This window comes from Mobula birostris, chromosome 29 (genome assembly GCF_030028105.1).
Source record: "Mobula birostris isolate sMobBir1 chromosome 29, sMobBir1.hap1, whole genome shotgun sequence".
Lineage (NCBI taxonomy): Eukaryota > Metazoa > Chordata > Chondrichthyes > Myliobatiformes > Myliobatidae > Mobula > Mobula birostris.
In genome coordinates, this window is record NC_092398.1 from 3,297,636 (window position 1) to 3,317,501 (window position 19,866).

At 43.9% G+C, this 19,866-nt stretch overlaps 1 protein-coding gene across 12 annotated transcripts in view; it reads left to right on the plus strand.

The window, feature by feature from the left end:
• ahdc1 (AT hook, DNA binding motif, containing 1) overlaps window positions 1-19,866 on the plus strand; it is a 302,888-nt gene that overhangs the window by 266,805 nt on the left and 16,217 nt on the right. For 8 of the 12 annotated variants that reach the window (XM_072246562.1, XM_072246560.1, XM_072246564.1 and 5 more), the window contains one exon: window positions 5,306-9,777. In XM_072246562.1, coding sequence (XP_072102663.1) covers window positions 5,414-9,751 — 4,338 coding nt within the window. In that variant the 5' untranslated portion in view covers window positions 5,306-5,413 and the 3' untranslated portion in view covers window positions 9,752-9,777. The remainder of the gene's footprint in view (window positions 1-5,305; window positions 9,778-19,866) is intronic. The other 4 variants (XM_072246569.1, XM_072246567.1, XM_072246568.1 and 1 more) reach the window with 1 other exon arrangement.

Below are 19,866 nucleotides of genomic sequence, written 5' to 3' on the forward strand. Positions count from 1 at the left end.
ACACCAGCAATGAACTGACATAGAGAACAGTCTCAAATCACATCCCTTTGAAGTAAACTTTAAAAGTGCATATATTAAGGAATTCCCATTCAGCAGGGTAGGAATCTAAAGTTAACATATTAAATGATGTATCCTAAGTTAAACGATTCAAGGTTGAAAGAAACATTTCCATCCATATTTCTTTCTCAAGATGTCGCTTGATAGGTTTTCAATGTTCTTGTTCCATTGCTGCGGTGATTCCTTCTCCAATGCTCCGTTCACCTTTGTCAATTAGGTCATGGCATGGAGAGGTGTCTACATAGCTTCAGGCAATGAGGCTCATGGGCCCACACTTACCTCAACGGTGGATTCCCACTTTTTGGGATATATGGATTCCTATCCCAAATGCACTGCCACAAGTTCCTCCACTCTGTGGCTTTGTGTCCCAATATTTCTATTTTTTTTCTTCCCTGTGCAAACTGGTATTACTAATACAAGAGATTCTGCAGATGCTGGAAATCCAGAGTAACACACACAAAATGCTAGAGGAGCTCAGCGGGTCAGGCAGCACCTGTGGAAAAGAATAAGCGATTGACATTTCGGGCCAAGACCCTTCATCAGGATATAGCCTTGTTAGTTCAGTCCTGATGAAGGGTATTGGCTCAAAACGTTGACAGTTTATTGACCTGCTGAGTTCCTTCAGCATTTTGCTACATTATGATATTACAGTTTTTATGAGTTACCTCAAAGTTTCTGGGAAGATCTGCCTTGTGTTGATTTAGTTTTTTTTACAGCCTGTGGCTGAGATAATTTTTACAAACAACAGGACTGGAGGGGGTTTACATTTCAGTCAATTCAGACTATTTTCTGTCCCCGAGGGCTGACATCACAGAGAAACTGGACACTAGAAGATGCACCAACCCCTTCGGACAGCACGCCCTAGGGATGGGCTTCCAACGAACACAGCTGCTAAATTTTACTGGCAACGAAGCTCAAGGAGAATGCACATAACCACATCTTAACACTCAGTCACCGGAGAGATCAAATGATTTTCACAGTCCTAAAATAAATTAATGTATTATACTAAAGAACCATTTCCCTTGTTAGAGGTTATAGTTTTATAAAGCAGAATTAAATATTTTTTGAACTACTTAGATCTAAATATCCTAGATATGAGAAATATTGTTCTTAATTTAATATTTAATTGTTCTAATTATAAAGCAATTTATTTGCAATAAACTATCAAGGTGGTTGCAGAGAATCAGATGGTTTCTCCTTCACTTCAGGTCTCCTTCACATATTTTTGGTCTGTTACCTTGTCCTTTGTGTCTTTGTCTCTTTCAATTTTTGCTTTAGAGCATAAAGGCTTAGATCCAGTGAAAGGTTTATGAATCTCCTCTGCCTGTGTGTTGTATAAGCTTCCTAAAAAGACAGTTTTACATCTGCCACATCAGCTTCTGTGCTCCCTGTAGTGAAGAATTTTTTTGAAAAACCTCTCACCTTGTTGATTTTGTCAGCTCGTGGCTCAGCTGGGGTCTTTCTCTCTCTCTCTGTCTGTCTGTCTGTCTGTTTCTCTCTCTCTCTCTCTCTCTCTCCCTCTCTCCCTCTCCCTCTCCCTCTCCCTCTCCCTCTCTCCCTCTCTCTCACCCACACACAGACCAGTGTGTCAGATGGTTCTAGCACCAGAGACAGGAGCCATGAATCCAGGCTGACATTCCTGGTGCACAACCGGAGATGTGCCTCTTGCACTGAGACCTTAAAGCTGAGATGTACCAAATCTCAAGGCTTTAATACAAACAGAGAATTCCCTGGTAGACCATAAGACGTAGGAGCAGAATTAGGCCACTTGGCCCATCAAGTCTGCTCTGCCATTCCATCAATGTGTGGAATGCACTTGTAGGGTGGTGGTAGAGGCAGATACATTAGGGGCATTTAAGAGCCTCTTAAAATAGACGGCTATGTAGGAGGGAAGGATTAGGTTGATCTTGGCACAATATCATAGGCTGAAGGGCCTATACTGTGCTGTAATATTCTATGTTCTTTGTGAGTTTCTCCTCAGCTCAGGCCAACTTATTATCCTCGGACAATATCACTAATTTTGCACTCTGCAGTCTCCCATTACCTGTTAATCCCTCTCAGTATCTTCAAAAGACCTGTTTCCCCCTCTCTTCAGAACTCTAGTGAGTATTGTCCATCGCCCCCATCCAAGCAATTAATCCAACAGTTCTTACTTGCACAGACTCCTCTCTGTAAGAACTATCCCCCTCTGGCATTAAGCTGCTTTAAATAGGCACAATTATTCGATGAGGTTGGAGCTACTGGTCCTAATCATCTTAGCGATGAGTTACATCAAACTTAGATCCATTTCCTCATTTGAAAAAGGGTTCAAATTTGTGGATAACCACAAATGTGCCAGACTGGAGGCATTACTAGAGGAAGATTGCTGGGCTGAGATACAGAATCGAAATATGTTGAAGTAAAGGCCAAATACAAGAGATTCTGCAGATGCAGGAAATCCAGAGCAATGCACACAAAATACTGGAGGAACTCGGCAGGTCAGGCAGCATATTTGGAAGGGAATAAACAGTTCTTCAGCCCTTTGCCTCTTTCACTTATCACCTCCCAGCTTCTTACTTAGTCTCACCTCTCCTTCCTTCATCTTCACCTGGTGTCACCAATCACCTGCCAGCTATACTGAGCCCCCCTCCCCCCCACCTTCTTATTTTGACCTTCCTCCCCCTTCCTTTCTAGTCCTGATGAAGGGTCTCAGTCCAAAATGGCAACTGTTTATTTCCCACCATAGATGCTGCCTGACCCGCTGAGTTCCTCCAGCATTTTGTGTATGTTGAAGAAGAGACTTGCTGGAGTTAGGATCAGGCTTGGTAAGGTTGAGGTACCCATGTTGTTTCATGAAGGATGTTGCATCCCCAAAACACAACAGTGTGGTAAATGTAATATTGAGTCAGTATCTTTGGCTGGCCATTATGTGCTCTCTAGAATAACTATGTTCCCTTTAGAGTCCAAAGTTTAGACCCTGAATCTGACTTCATTTCAGCTGCCTCATCACATTTGCCTTCCATTTCTGTTCATCGTCTTGTCTTTTGTTGATTTCAAATGCTGTCCGCCATTCAAGAAAGTTTCTTCACCTTCTGAATAGTTGCTGCTGCTCTCTCTGAATTATGTTTAACAGAGGGTAGCTATTGTATCATCTGTGATAGCTGATAGATGGGCACCCTCTGCTAAACATAACAATAGGGACATATAAGAGGCTCTGAGATGCACACATGGGTGTAAGAGAAATGGAGAGTTATGGACTGTGTAAGACGTGAAGGATTAGATCAAGCTTTGAATTATTTTTATTAGTTTTATGACAACTAACCTGTGTTAAAACAGGAGTTGGTGCTCTTATCCTACCTGCCCACCCGTCACTGAGTGCGACTGATCAGACTGTGATCTCAATCCCACATTCCCCCCTCCATTGTCGAGAATCTGTTTTACACCTACCTTCAAAGCTGTTTTTCACCACCCTTTGAAGGGAACTTGGTGGACAATGACTACAAATGAGTATGTTTTAAGGTAGTCATGGGAAAAGATAAGGTGGGACCCAGAGTTAAGATCTTAATTTGGGGAAGGGCTAATTTCAATCACACAATGCAGCAGTCTTGGACCAGAGGGCACAGACTCAGAATACAAGAACATCCCTTAGAAAAGGGGTTCCCAACTTTTTTATGCCATGGACCCCTACTATTAACTGGTGGATCCCAGGTTGGGTTAGATTGATGGTGGAATAGTTTTATCTCAGTTAGCACAGCATTGTGGGCTGAAGGGCCCATACTGTGCTGTACTCTTATATGTTCTATGTAGAGGGGTAAGGCTGAAGATGTGAATTAGAAATTTGTAACTTTCGGCTCTTTAAACTGCCCTCCAATTGGCAATAACGTTATCGAGAAGCAAGGTGTGGTGGCCAGCACTTTAAGAGAGAGAAGACATCTACTTCGAACCAGTGTTCAAAGACAGATTTCTTCCTCAGAAAGTTGACAAGAGAAAAGCAGGGAGGCATGATGACTGATGGGTTTGCTAGACTGGGAGCCAGGATGGACCCGATGGGCCAAATAGCCACCTCCTGGGTCAGTATAAGTAAGAAAGGAACCAGGTCCCAAAATATGAGAGCACAGAGGTAAAGACGACAGAAAGCAAATGCCTAAAGCTAGAGTTTATTTTTATACCGCTTCCACTTGCTCCCCTTCAAGAGAATGGGAGGACTAACCCCCACTTTTCCCTGGTGGGCACCAGTGAGAAACTGTTTGAGGCTGAGCGTTCGACGTGGAAGCGTTTTCATAGAAGTAGAAGCACTGGGGGAGTTTGTAGCTCTGAGATCACGCAGCTGTGGGCATCCAGGAGTATAAGTGAGGACTCTGAGCACGCTGTGCAGAAGGTTGGGTGGTTTTTAGAACTGTGCTGTGGCACACCCAGCTGAATGAATTTTTCTCAGCTTCTATTATCACTCTGCACAGAAGATTTCAAAGCTGTGCCTCCCATTCCCAATATTTGACTAGATGTAATCATGCTCCTGATGAACCTCAGAAGCTCTAACCTCCTTCGACAGGAATCCTTTAGTTAACCATTGTTTGTAAAAGAGACTTGAAATGAAGGGAACAGGCATTGTAATGTTTCTTTGAATAATAGTCTCCTTAACGATTGACCTACATTGTAAATGTCTTAAAACCTCTGGTTGGCTAACTCCCTAAAATATTTGGGTAAATATGTTCATGTTATACGCTGCATTACTGGAGTAAGTTATAGCCCTTTAATGAGAATATTAATTTGTTCCAAAAAAGGCAAAACTTAAAAACATCCCTATTGGCAGAACCCTTGGTATGAAGTGGAGACAATCATTTGGAGAGGAAGCATTACTATGCCTGAAGTAGATAATCTTCATACGTTATTTAAAATTGTTCTACTAAATTAAAGTTTTCATATAAATCTCAATCACATCAAATTAACACCGGGGGTTAGTTTGATATAGCAACTAAAGCATTGGATCAAACTTATTATACTTCTCCTAACACTAATAAATTAATTAATTCCAAGATTTGAACCTTAAATTGAGTAGAACAACTGAATGGTTTAGTTTAAAATGTAGCTATGTGCTCTTATCTTGGCTAATCTGACTAAATATTTTCTCCTTCTCCGATTACATGTATATATACCACTATAATCTACCACATTTCATAGTCTTCTGTGTATAAATAGCAGGTTCATGTGTAGGCAGTTTAAAATAAACCAGCGTGGTTTTTATTTTTTTTTAAATTTGTTTTAACCATAGGTGCTTCCATAAACTGTAGAAGTTCACAACCCAACACCTTTTCCAATGCCGCTAACATTAACATTCAAAGAGTACTAAAGGAGAACACACACCCCAGCCTTAATAACAATGTCCGCTTCTAAGGAACCTTGTAATGGCTCAGAAGAAACTGAAGGTGTTCCTTCACCCAGTGGGTCTCTAGAGGTAAAAGATGGTCAGTGTTCAAATGCACACACTTATAATCAACCAGATACTGTGATTCAAATGGATTCAGTTGGTATTTGTGAGACTAGGAAAACAGAAAGCTGTTTTAACAAGTCAGACATAAGGTCAGACCAAACCAGCACTGATAAAGCAGAACAAAGTGAAGTTGCAAAGGAAACACTCCATAGAAGTTTTCCAAATGCTTCATTGGGAACTGGGAAAAGAAAGATTAACAGCATAGTGGCATTGCTGAAAAGCAAATATGGCAAAAATAATATGTACCCTGTAGTAACCTTAAGAGATATCATGAAAGACTTAAATCTCTTGTCTAATGACATGCAGAATAATGGCCTCAAACTGAGTTGTGATGCACTTAAGGTTGACTCCAACACCTCACAAACTAATGGAAGCAAAGTAACAAAGAATGAAAAGCCAAGATTACAGTATAGTTTCTTTTCTTCAGTTGTGCTTGCTAGCAGTGTTAGAAGCCCAGCGGAGAGCCCACATGTAACATCTAACTCTCAGACGGCAAACAGAGGACAAGCAATGGATAGGTCACAAAGGAAGGAGGGCACAGACCATTGTGAACGCAGGCATGTTGAATTTGGCAAGTTTGACTCCGCCAATACAGGCTCCAAAATCGAAGCGCTGATTTCATCTGTGGTTCCCAACAACAACAGCTTCTTCGGCAACATGTCCTCGTTGTACAGCGTGCCGGAGCATAGGCACCACGTCAACTGCGAAGGCTCCAAAGCTGGTATTCTCAAACACAACCAGAGCGAGAACGAGTTAAACGCGGGGCTCCTTTTGGCCGAGACGACATGTAAAAAGTACGCTCTGAGGAAAAAGACGATGGTCCAGTACAATCGAGAGACCAGCCTGGAGCAGCTTGAGTTTGAAAAGTACTGCAAGAGTGCGTCTATCCCTTCAGCATCAACAGTAGTTTGCCAAGACTATGGAGCTGCCTCTCAGTTGCCGCTAAAAAGGACAATTTTCAATAAAAATCCAAAATATAAGTACAAAGGAAGTCGTAAAATGTTAGTTAAAATAACAAAGATTAATATTCAGAAATACCTGATACAAGCCGAGAGAAAAACAAAACTGTGCCAAAAGCTTCTAACACACAACAATTTGAGTTCAGGAGTCAAGATGCAGTACATTACGATGCCAGAACAAAATGTGGCCACGATACCAACAGTGAAGAAGGGTAGGAGAAACAAGATGACGATGCTTCCTGCCGGGGATGTGCCTGTCGTCATTAAAAGGAAACGAGGTAGACCTCGGAAGGTGCTACCCGAAGGCAGCACTGAACCTACCAATCACGTGAAAAGAAAGCCCAGGCATCACAAGCTTTCTCCGCCGCAGCCTACCTACATTGCTGGGTCGAACGACAGCACCACAGACTACGTAGATGTTTTGTCCAAGTTGGCCTTCTTGACCAAACAGAGTTTGATCTTGGGCAGATGCTCACCGCCCAGATGTTGGTCTCCCAGTGACCCTGGATCCTTTCAGAGATCGGCATCCATTCACCAAGACATGTCGCAGTTCTACCGGACGTTGGCAGGGACGCGGAGGAGGGGCGGCAAGGCGGGTATCTCGCGGGGCCGGCAACTTGGGCAGTTTGCAGAATCCTCTTCTACCTTCAGCGATTTCTTTGAAGGCATTGGAAAGAGAAAGCGGATCTTCCTGGGCGAAACCAAGCTGTACGCAAGGAAATGCAAATGGGGTACTGAAATGAAAGAGAAACCAGTGCAAAGGCGAAAACCATACAAACGTGCAGTTCCATTCCCAGAACACAGTATGTTCCAGAACGTCAATGCTGAGAATTCTGAATGGGCGAGACAGAATGAGAATTGTTGGGCCACAAGTCAAGGTTACCCTTCCAAACAAATCAGGAATGGGCTCTACCCGTCCTACCCGGGAATGTCAACGCAATCATTTCCCAATGCCATTTGGGATTCGAGGTCCTTGTCCAGGAATGGCTACTTAATGGGTCGTCTCTCTTCTAACCAAAGCAGCGTCGCCCAACAAAGCCCCGGTTGCATCGCCGGTTACTTCCGCTCTCTCCTCGATTCGGACGACTCCTCAGACTTGATGGACTTGTCGTTTTCGCAGGCCGGGCAAGAATCGTGTAATATAACAGGAGGCTACGGGGTCAGTAGTTCGACGCCGCCATCGAGGCACTTAACGCATTTCCAAGAAGGCTTCGAGAAAACCAACTCCCCCAATTGCACTGGCGCCCAGCAGCACACGAACCAAACGGGGCAGACATACCCGCAGATGCTCGCAGATAACTCTGACAGTGTGGACTATGGCTCCTCCTACCATTCCTCTGAGTCAGAAACTTTCCAAAGAGGCACTTCTCAAGCTGCCCTCACCAGGAACACTGGCCTCTCATGTCAGCAGACTCCGGATAACTATGGACATTACAGTAATTACAAAGTGAAAGCCCAAAGTTTCGGTAATTCGGATGCACTACAACAACCCAGAGAACTTTCTGGCCTCGACTTTCTAGGCACCAGAGATTGCACGTTCGGCTACGACGCAAGCAATAACACTTCTTCTCAACCCACCTCTGCTGATGCATACAATCAACATGGCGTTGGCTCGAAGTCACACTTTAATACGGCTTCTCCGTTTAATTCTTTCAGACCAGACCCCCGCAGTCCAATGTCCTTACAAGCCCCCTTAACCTCTGAGAGTCAGTCCGACGCAGCCTGCTCGATGGATCTCCCCTCTCAGAAATACTTTAATTCGCCCCAGTTGTCGACTGATAGCAGGATGACGTTCTTTAGAGGACTTCAGATGAGTGGCAAGTCTGGCTTTAATCTCTGTGACGGCAACATGGCACACTTTAACCACCATTACGCTCCAGTGTTAGATTATAACAGTTTGAATGAGGCAAAGGACATTTTGGATATCTCGAACTACACACCCCAGAAAGCCAAGCTAAGGTCGTTCCCAGAGACGCTCACGGAATCGTCGTCTCACTTTAACACGGCTTTTGGGAATTCCGAAGGAGGTGGGAATATTTGCGGCAACGTAGCAAGTGAGGAGAAGTCCAGCCTCTCGAGCCTGGAGAAGTTGATGATGGACTGGGATGAGACAATTCCCATTGAGAGGGCTGGACCAAAGGTGGGTTCCAAGCGCCTGTGGAACCATCATGTACCTTTCCCTAGTGATTCGAGAGCCCTGTACGGAAGGCGGAAGCGGGTTGATATCTCCAGCCCTCCTCACTCACTCTTCCCAGCGTCCCCACCTTTCCTTCCTAGGAAGACCTCAGCTCCGAGACAGATGAGGAACATCAGAAGCCCATCTGCTTCAAATAAGAAGGAGCAGCCTCTCCGCAAATCAAAGCTATTGCAGAAAATTCCAGGGGCAAGCCCTGCATTCTCTGAGAGTCCAGACTGTGGTTTAGACTATGGATATGGTGGCGATAACTCTCTGCCCTCAACTCTCTCAAGTGTCCAGAATTTCCAAGTTCCAAAAAGCGACCAGAAGGAATATTGCAGTTTATACTCTCCCAGTTGCAGTCGGCCAATGTCTGATGAAACTTTTCCAACAAGGTTTGCTGGTGGTGATATTCAAGAGACTGTTTCCATGTATTCAGACCTGAAGCAGCCTGCCGTGGATGCTGACCAGCTCCCTGTGCAGACGCTGCAGCACTCGATCAGCCAGGATCATGAACGAATCCTGCCCAATAACCGAGAGCTGTTCCCACTGCAGGCTCCTGGATATGCAGGCAGTCTGGAGTCAACTGAAGGAAAGAAACATCGAGCTTTTTACGACGCTTTAGAAAACAGCGCGGACATTTCCCAGAGCGCCGCAGCCGCCAGCCGAGATCTGCTGGCTCCACAACTCCAGTTTGACGCCGACAACGCCGCTGTTCTGGAAACAAACGCTAGGTATTTGCAGAATTCTGGTCCTTACGCCTCACTGGATGAGAATAAAAAGGAAGCTGAACTGTCTTTGTTTGGGATACAGCGCAGAAATAATATATCAAGTTCCAGACCCCAAATAATCCCCCTAAACACAGCAGCACAAATTGAGCAACAAGCACAGAAGCTGGCCATGGATTACGGTGGTTCCCCCTATGCCAGTGCGACAATGACCACAGCCAACACCTCGCCAGCGTCAAGTGATTCTTCTATACATGTGGACAGTAGCTACACTGACAAGCAGGGGAATCGTAGACCGACACCGATGGGCTTATTGATGGACCAAAATCAAGACGAGCTGTATGCGGGAAGTGCTTCACAGTGACGTTGCAAGGAATTTGGTGCAATTAGGTAAGGCTCTGCTCTTAATTCATCTCCTCCAGTTGGGGTTTGTGGTAACTGAGATATTCTCATGATGAACTGCAACGTTTGTTCCTTGGTGTCACCCCTTTGTGCATGATGGGAATGTATGTACAGAGAGAATTTACAAGGATTCTTGCTGGGACTTGAGGACCCTCCGTTGGTTAGGACTGGGCCTGTACACCACCATTGAAGAGAATGAGGAGTGAGCTTATCAAAACAGACAGAACTCCTTAGAGGGGTAGAGTGAGTGTGCTGAGTCTCCTACATTGGAGGAGTCTAGGACCAGAGGGCACAGAGTCAGAATACAAGGACATCCCTTTAGAGGAGGAATTTCTTTAGCCAGAGGGTGGTGAGTCTGTGGAATTCATTGCCACAGATGACCGTGGAGGCCAAGCCATTGGGTATACTCAAAGTGGAGTCTGGTAGGTCCTTGATTGGTAAGGGTGCCAAAGGTTATGGAGTGAATGCAGGAGAATGGGGTTGAGAGGGATAATAAATCAGCCATGATGGAATGGCAAAGCAGACCCGATGGGCCGAATGGCTTCATTCTGCTCCTATGTCTTATAGTTTTAATGGCTTTATTCCTGGAATATCAGAGAATGAGGAGAAATTTGATAGAGGTATCAAAACTATGAGGGGTATAGATAGGGCAAATGCAAGCAGGCTTTTCCACTGAGGTTGGGCGGGACTACAACTAGGGGTCATGGGTTAAGGGTGAAAGGTGAAATATTTAAGGGAACTTGAGGGGGAACTTTTTCACTCAGTGGGTGGTGAGAGGGTGGAATGAGCTGTCAGCGGAGGGGGTGGATGTGGGTTCCATTGCAATGTTCAAGAGAAGTTTGTATAAGTACATGGATGGGAGGGGTATGGTCCTGGTGTGGGACAATAGCTGAATAGCAGTTCAGCATGAAGTAGGTGGGCTGAAAGGCCTATTTCTGTGCTGTAGTGCTCTATGACGATGTGATGTATTATGGCCTAACATTTATCATTCAATGTAAAATATTCAAAATGTTTAAAAACTGTTTTACTTTCTGGTTAACGTGTGAATCCTCTGATGGGTTAAGAGGAACATGCTTACAGAGCTCTATGTCAAAGAAATTTGTCAGTTTGAGCAGCTATCACCACCACATCCCAACGGAGAACTAACCAACCTTTTTTTTCAATTATTTATTACCATATCTATTTTGTCCAATGAGGAAAGGTTGAGCAAGCTCAGGCTTTTCCCTTCAGAGTGACAGAGGATGAGAGGTTTATAAAATTATGAGAGGCATAGGGAGAGTGGGCAGCCAGCACTATTTTCCCAGGGTAGCAATGGCCAATGCCAAAGGACATCAGTTCAAGCTGAGTGGAGGAAAGTTCAGAGGAGATATCTGAAGTAATTTTTTTACACAGAGAATGGTAGATAGTAGAATGCACTGCTGGGGATGGTGTTAGAAGTATATACAACAGGGACATTTAAGAGACTTTGAGATAGGAACATGGTTGTAAGAAAAATGGAGGGTTATGTGCTGTGTAGGAGGGAATAGTTAGATTAATTGTTGAGTAGGTTCATATACATTGTAGGTTAAAGGGGTCGTACTGTGCTGGACTGTTTTATCTCCTGGGTGTTGAAGACTATGCCTTCTATTGGCTCTGAATGAACATAACAAAGTCTGCAGATGCTGGAAATCCAAAGCAACACAAACAAAAAGCTGGAGGCACTCAGCAGGCCGGGCAGCTTCTATGGGAGGGGGAAGATGCCAGAACAAAAAGGTTGGGGAAGGGAAAGGAGACTAGCTAAAAGGTGATAGGTGAAGGCAGGTAGATGGGACAGGTCAAGGGCTGGAGACAAAGGAATCTCTTAGGAGAGGAGAGTGGACCACAGGAGAAAGGGAAAAAAGGAACGGAGGAGGGGACCCTTTAGATATTCAGATGACCATTACCAGTTTAACAGGTTTAATAAGTCATCATCATCTTTCAACAGTTTTACTTTTGAACTGAAATTCCATGTTGGATCAAAGCATTTGTATACCTGTAATCGAACCCATGAAAATCTGCTCGACCCACAGTTCTGGAAAATAAAATTAAACAGACAGAAGAAAGTGACACATGGGGGAGATGTCAGGGCAGAGAGAGAGAGAGAGAGAATACAGAGAGAACTGAGAGGAAGTTGCTAGGGCTGGTGAATTAGAATTATGGAGCAAATCTAGTTTGGAGTCTTGAGAAGTGAGAAATCTGGAGCAAAGCACACACTCACAGGCATACGCACATGCTCAAAGCAGGTCAGGCAGAACATGGGGTGGGAAGTTGTTCATGTTTTGGGTCATCAGGACTAGACTGGAGTAATTTTTGTTGGAAAAGGTGAGGTTGAGACACTATCACAATCAGGTTTAATATCACTGGCATATGGTGTGTTATTTGTTGTTAAGGGACAGCAGTACAATGCAATACTCTAATAAAATGGAAGATTATAGTAAGAAGCATATGTTTATTTTAAAAGCTAAATTAAGTAAGAGGGCTAAAAGAGAAAAGTAGTTAGGTGGTGTTCATGGGTTCAATGTTCATTTAAAAAATTGGATGGCAGAGGGGAAGAAGCTGTTCCTGAATCGTTGAGTGTGTGCTTTCAGGCTTCTGTACCTTCTCCCTGATGATAGCAATGAGAAGAAGGCATGTCCTGGATGAAAGGGGCCCTTAATGATGGGATGCTGACTTTTTGAGGCATCGCTCCTTGAAGATGACCTAGATGCTGGGGAGGTTAGTGTCCATGATGGAGCTAACTCGGTTTACAACTCTCCACAGTTTACTTCAGTCCCCCGCCCCATACCAGCTGTTAATACAGCCAGTTAGAATGCTCTCCACGGTACAACTGTAGAAATTTGCAAGTGTCTTTGGTGACATACCAAACCTCCTCAAACTCCGAGTGGAATATAGCCACTGTCATACCTTCTTTGTAGCTCCATCGACATGTTGGGCCAAGGATAGGTCCTCAGGGATAGTGACACCCTGGAACTTGAAACTGCTCACTCTTTCCACTTCTGCTCACACTATGAGAACTGTTGTGTGTTCCCTCGTCTTACCCTCTCTGAAAACCGAAATCAGTTGTTTAGTCTTACTGACGTTGAGTGCAATGTATTTAAAAACTAAGGCGAGAGTGAAGATGGATGGTCTTTTCACCAGGGTAGCAGAGTCTAAATCTAGAAGACATGCTTCTTCAGGGGACACATCAGGCCATCCACCTCATTGCTGCTCATCTCTTGAACCGGTCTTGATCTGCAGAGTGAAAGACTTCAGCTTGAGCGGAGGGGGGACAGGAATGGAGCAGAGATCAAGTATTGGGCTCTTTTGCCACAGTGTTTATTTGCTTCTCTGAATAGTGAGCAATATCTGAGAATGGTGGATGAACTGGTGCATAACACAGTGTGATTGTGATCACCATAAATTTGACAGAACATTATCACAACTGCTGGAGAAACTCAGCTAGTCAGGCATGAACCCATGAACACCACCTCAGCAGTTTGCTTCGCTTATTTATCTATTTTTAAAAAATATTTTGTATATAAAAACTATTATAATTTTTTATATATTGCTATGTACTGCTGCTGCAAAATGACAAATTTTATGACATGTCTGTGGTAATAAACCAGATTCTGATTCTGACTTGTGGAGGTAGGGGACTGGTAGAAATTTGGGTGGGAGAGGAAAAAACAATGGGTAACGGGGCGAGGATTGGTCTTAATATAGAAAGATGTTTGCGTGTGAAAGAGGGAGAGACAGAAGTAGATCAGGAGAGAAGGGAACAAAGAGGCTATTGTTTACATGAAACTGGGCAATAAAATATTGATCCCGTTTGGGGAATACAATATCCATTCTATTTGGGGAATACAATATCCATGTCATTTGGGAAGTACAATATCCATCCATTTGGGGAGTACAATATCCATTCCATTTGGGGAATACAATATCCATTCCATTTGGGGAATACAATATCCATGTCATTTGGGGAATACAATACCCATGTAATTTGGGGAATACAATATCCATTTAATTTGGGGAATACAATATTCATTCCATTTGGGGAATACAATATCCATGTATTTTGGGGAATACAATATCCATGTAATTTGGGGAATACAATATCCATTTAATTTGGGGAATAGAAACTACATTCCATTTGAGGAGTAGTTGATATCCTACCATTTCATATCCTATCAATTCTGTTTAGGGAATACAATATCCATGCCATTTGAGGAATACTATATACGGTACATTCCATATGTGGAATACACATCCATGACACTTACAGAATACAATATCTATCCCGTATGGGGGACGCAATATCCATCTCGTTTGGAGAATGCAATAAAATATCAATCCTGTTTGTGTTATACAATATCCATCCCATTTGGGAATACATTAGCAATCCGGTTTGATGAATACAATGTCCTTGTCATTTAGAGGTTACGATATCCATCCCATTTGGGGAATACAATATCCATTACTTTTGGGGAGTACAATATCCATCCCATTTGGGGAATACAACATCCATCCCATTTGGGGAATACAACATCCATCCCATTTGGGGAATACAACATCCATCCCATTTGGGGAATACGGTAGCCATCCCATTTGGGGAATACGATATCCATCCCATTTGGGGAATACGATAGCCATCCCATTTGGGGAATACAATATCCATCCCATTTGGGGACTACAATATCCATTTCATTTGGGGAATACAAACTACATTACATTTGGGGAGTACGATATCAATTCTATTCAGGGAATACAATATTGATCCTGTTTGGGGAATACGATATCCATACAGTTTGGGGAATATAATATTCATGTCATTACGGAATACAGTTTCCATGTCATTACAGAATACAATATCCATGTTGTTTGAGGAATACAATATTCATGCCGTTTGGTTGTAGATTATCCTTGATTTCACCTGCCCATCACTCAAAAACTCCTCTGACTGAGTGCCTGTCTTCTCTTCCCCCCCTCGCCATTCCCATATACCCACTGACCCTCCCTGCAGCACCTTCCTCTGTCATCAGTTCCCTTCATCTCCAGCCCACTGCTGTCTCCACCTATTACCTCACCCTCCCAATTCTATCAGCCCATCACCCACTCCCCACCTATCATCTGTTTGCTCCTGACTCATTCCTCCCCCACATCTTTATACCCTCTTTCTGCCCTTTACATTCCCAGTCGTGACACAAGGACTCGACCTGAAACATTGACTGTCCATTTTCCTCCACAGATCCTGTCTGACCCTCTGAGTTCCTCTGGCCATTTGATTTTATCCCCATATTCCAACATTTGTGGTATCTTGCCTCTCAGACATATTGTGAGAGAAATTAGGTGCAAAAGTGACCATGCTTTCCTTCAGGTATACAGGGCCTTGGCTCAGATTTTCCCCCTTCATTAATACATGCTGACCTGCTGGTCAAGCCCCACTGCCTTTTTTTTCCCCTCCTGTTCTCTTCTTCTATTCCCCACTCTGGCCTTTTACCTCTTTTCACCTGCCTATCACCTTCCCTTGGGTCCCTTCCTCCTTCCCTTTCTCCTCTGTTCCACTCTCCTCCCCTATCAGATTCCTCCTTCTGCAGCACTTTACCTTTCCCACCCACCTGGCTTCACCTATCACCTTCCAGCTATCCTCCTTCTCCTATCCCAACCTCTTTATTCTGGCATCTTCCCCCTTCCTTCCCAGTCCTGATGAAGGGTCTCAGTCAGAATCAATGACTATTCATTTCTATTGATGCTGCCTGACCTGCTGAGTTCCTCCAGCACTTTGAGTAAGGTGAAGTGGCCTCTAGTTATAGACTCCCCAACCCTGGGAAAACGACTATGACCATCCACCTCAGGGTTTTCTATCACTGTACTCTGAGTGTTACATACAGTATTAGTCTCCTCATATAAGAAAGAATGTTGAGTACAGGGTGATACTTCTTACTGCCCGTTACACTGCTGGCTTTTAGGGCAGCAATGAAAGCCCTCCATCTCTGTCCTTGGCCATCTTATACTGTCGCACACAGATTTAGAAGCATTCTTCATTGCTGCTTCCATAACAATTTTGCTTTACTAGTCAGGGTTGTTAGCCCTGAGCTGAACCCCTGAACCTGGAGGACTGGTGGACCACTCATAGTCTGGCCTCTACCCTTTGACCTGTTTGGCATGGGTGACCCTGCAAGAGCCAAAGCATAAAGCCCTGACTCCTGCTGACATAGCTCTCTAGGTCATTGAGGCACGCAAGCCTCCAAACCACGATAAAGGTGGTTCACTGGACTAATATTTGGAATGGCAGCTTGTAATCCATCGACACAGAAACCGCACCCTCTACTCTGCTTGACTATGCCAACTATCAAGTACCCATCTGTGCAAATTGCATTTACCAACTTTTGATCTGGGTTCCTTTATGTCTTGTCCATTCAATTTCTCCTCCAGATTCTGTTTTACATTTTGTGAGAATCTTTACCTCCACCATCCCTACAGGCAGTGTGTTCCAAACAGCAGCCCCTCTAGGGTAGGAGGAGAAAGATGTCTTACCCTTCACCTTATGTCTGTCTGGTCTTACACACCTTTCCCATGGGAACAATTTTCTTACAATTTACCATATCTAGTTCTCACCACTTCATACATCTCCATCAGATTTCACCTCTCACTCACTCTACCCAAGGAAAACAATTCCAGCTTGTCCGGTCCCTGCTCGTGACTGATACCCTCCTTCCCTGGCAACGCCTGGTGAGCCTTCTCTGCACCCCCCTCCACAGTGATCCCTTCCTCCATACGCTGTGGACTAACTCGTGTTTTTGAAAGTTTTGATTATAGACCAGAGGTCCATGAGCCAGTTCTCATCAGAGGATCAGAAGTGGAAAGGGTCAGCAGCTTACATTCCTCTGTGCTCTTATTTCAAAGGGTCTGTCCTGGTCCCAGCACGTAAGTGCAATTGCAAAGAAAGCATAGCAGTGCCTCTGCTTGGGAGTTTTTGGTGATTCGGCACGACACCTAAAACTTCAACAAACTTCTATAGATGTGTGGTGGAGAGTATATTGACTGGCTGCATCACAGCCTGGTATGGAAACACCGATGCCCTTGAATGGAAAATTCTACAAAAAGTAGTGATACAGCCCAGTTCATCATGGGTAAAACCCTCCCCACCATTGACCACATTTACATGAAACACCGTCGCAGGAAAGTGGCATCCATTATCAGGGACCCAACCACCCAGGACATGCTCTCTTCTATCTGGTGTCATCAGGAAGAAGGTACAAGAGCTTTGAGACTGGCACAGCAGATTTAGGAACAGTTACTGCCCCTCAACAATCAGGCTCTTGAACAAAGGGAATCACCTCACTCAGCTTCACTTGCCCCATCGTTGAAGTGTTCCCACAACCAATGAACTCACTTTCAAGGACTCTTCATCCCATGTTCTCAATATTTATTGTTTGTTTATTTATTATTTATTAATTCTTTCTTTTTGTATTTGCACAGTTTGTTGTCTTCTGCATTCTGATTGAACTCTCATGTTGGTGCGGTCTTTCATTGATTCTGTTACAGTTATTATACTATAAATTTGTTGAATATGCCCACAAGAAAATGAATCTCAGGGTTATATGTGGTGACATATATGTACTTCGATAATAAATTTATTTCACTTAAGTTGTACCCCACCATTACCTCCCTGCTTTAACACTCTTTGCCCCCACTGATGAAGGCCAGCATCCCAACTGCTTTCTCGGGATCACATCCAGGTTTATTAACGGCGACACATGCCATGGGATTTGTTTTGTGGCAGCAGTACAGTGCAAGACATAAAAATTGCTATAGGTTGCAAAGATAGTGCAAAAGAGGAATAATGAAGTGTTCAGAAATCAGACAGTGGAGGGGAAGAAGTTGTTCCTAAAGCATTGAGTGTGTGCCTTCAGGCTTCTGTATCTCCTCCCTGATGGTAGCAATAAGAAGAGGGCATGTCCTGGGTGATGGGGTCCTTAATGATGGATGCTGCCTTTTTGAGGCACGCCTCCTTGAAGATGTCTTGGATGCTACAGAGGCTAGTGCCCATGATGGAGCTGACTAATTTTGCAACTCTCTGCAGCTTACTTCGATCCTGTGCAGTAGCCCCCCTCCCCCCCACACCGGACACTAATGCAGCCAGTTAGAGTGCTCTCCATGATACATCTGTGGAAATGTGCTCGTATTTTAGCTGACACACCAAATTGTTTCAAAGTCCAAATGAAATATTACCGCCGTCTTGCCTTCTTTATAGCTGCATCAATATATTGAGACCAGGTTAGGTCCTCAGAGATATTAGCATCCAGGAATTGCTCACTCTCTCCAATTCTGAACCTTCTATGAGGACTGGTGTGTGTGACCCTGGTTAACAGTCAGAGATCCTTTGTCAGAACTGGAGAAAAGAAATTTAGAAAGACGGATTTAAATTGCAGAGAAGATGGCAGGTGAGATAAAGGAGACAAAGGAAGTAGCTGCAGTGAGTGAGACTGGAATTGACAGAGATGAGGCAGATGTTTTAGTGGGTAGTCAGAGGGGACTACCTCGGACTTCGAATTCTGAGGCTTTGAATTCTCCTCAATCTTACATTTCAAAGGCTTTTAATTGTACTTCCTCACTCTCTTAATTCCCTTCTTGAGTTCTTTTCTGGTTTCTTTTTAATCCTCAAGGGCTTTGTTTGATCTTAGCTTCCTAAACCGTATGTGTTTTTGTTCCTCTGTGTGTGCTTGTGCTGCTGCCTGTGGGACTTGTCCAGTAGGTCAGGGTGCGTTCATGAAGAGGGAGGTGCTGAGCAAATCCTAGATGGATTGATGTCCAGAAGAAGTGGCCAGTCCTGACACGGACAGGGAAAGGCAGTTACTGAAACTTCATAAGCATAGCGGTTAGCTTAATGCTATCACAGCGTCAGCGACCCAGGTTCAATTCCTGCTGCTATCTGCAAGGAGTTTGTATATTCTCCCCATGACGATGTGGGTTTCCTCCAAGTGCTCTGGTTTCCTCTTGCGTTCCAAAGATGCAGGGGTTAGTAGATCAATTCGTCACATGAGTATAATTGGGCAAAGCGGGCATGTTAAGGGCCTGTCTGCATCTCTAAATAAATTAAGTCTGAAAGCCTACTATGTGAAGATGAGGTGTTAGACTTTTTAAAAATTATTCAGTGCCTTTAAAGCAGGGGTTCCCAATCTGGGGTCCACAGACCCCTTCTTTCATTGTCCATGGCATAAAAAAAGTTGGGAACCTCTGCTCTAAAGTGTATTGATTTTGACTTGATGCTTGAAAATAATCTATAAAGAAATAGGATTGATGGAGTTTGACTCAATAGATGAACAGCCTCCCATTCCCAATTCTAAATAAGTGCAGTTGCTGCTGCAGTTCTTCGCTGGGTGACGTCTCACCATCTCTCCATCCTCCTGGTCACGAGCTGGGTGTTATTTTTATTGAGCAGTTTATAATACCGAGTAAAGGGATCTGGGAATACAGGTCCATAATTCCATGGAAGTGGCCTCACAAGTTGGTAGGATTTTAAAGAGAGCTTTTGGCACATTGCCCCTCATAAATCAACGTATTGATTACAGAGGATGAGATGTTATGTTGAAGTTGTATAAGGCATAGGTGAGGCCCAGTTTGGAGTATTGTGTACGGTTTTGGTCACCTACATACAGGAAAGATAAAAATAAGATTGAAAGAGAACAGATAAAATTTACAAGGATGTTGCCAGGACTTGAGGACCTGAATTACAAGGAAAGATTGAATAGGTTGGACCTTTATTCCAAGAATGTAGAAGATAGAGGGTAGATTTGTTAGACGTATACAAAATTATAGTTAGGGTAAATGCAAACAGGCTTATTCCACTGATGTTGGGTGAGACTAGAAGTAGAGGTCATGGATTAAGGGTGAAAGGTGAAAAGTTTAAGGGGAACATGAGGAAAAACTTATTGACTCAGAGGGTGGTGAGAGTGTGGAACGAGCTGCCAGTGCAAGTGGTGCATACGAGTTTGATTTCAATGTTTAAGAGAAGTTTCAATAGGTACATGGATAGGAAGAGTACAGAGGAGTGTGGTCCAGGTGCGGGTCGATGGG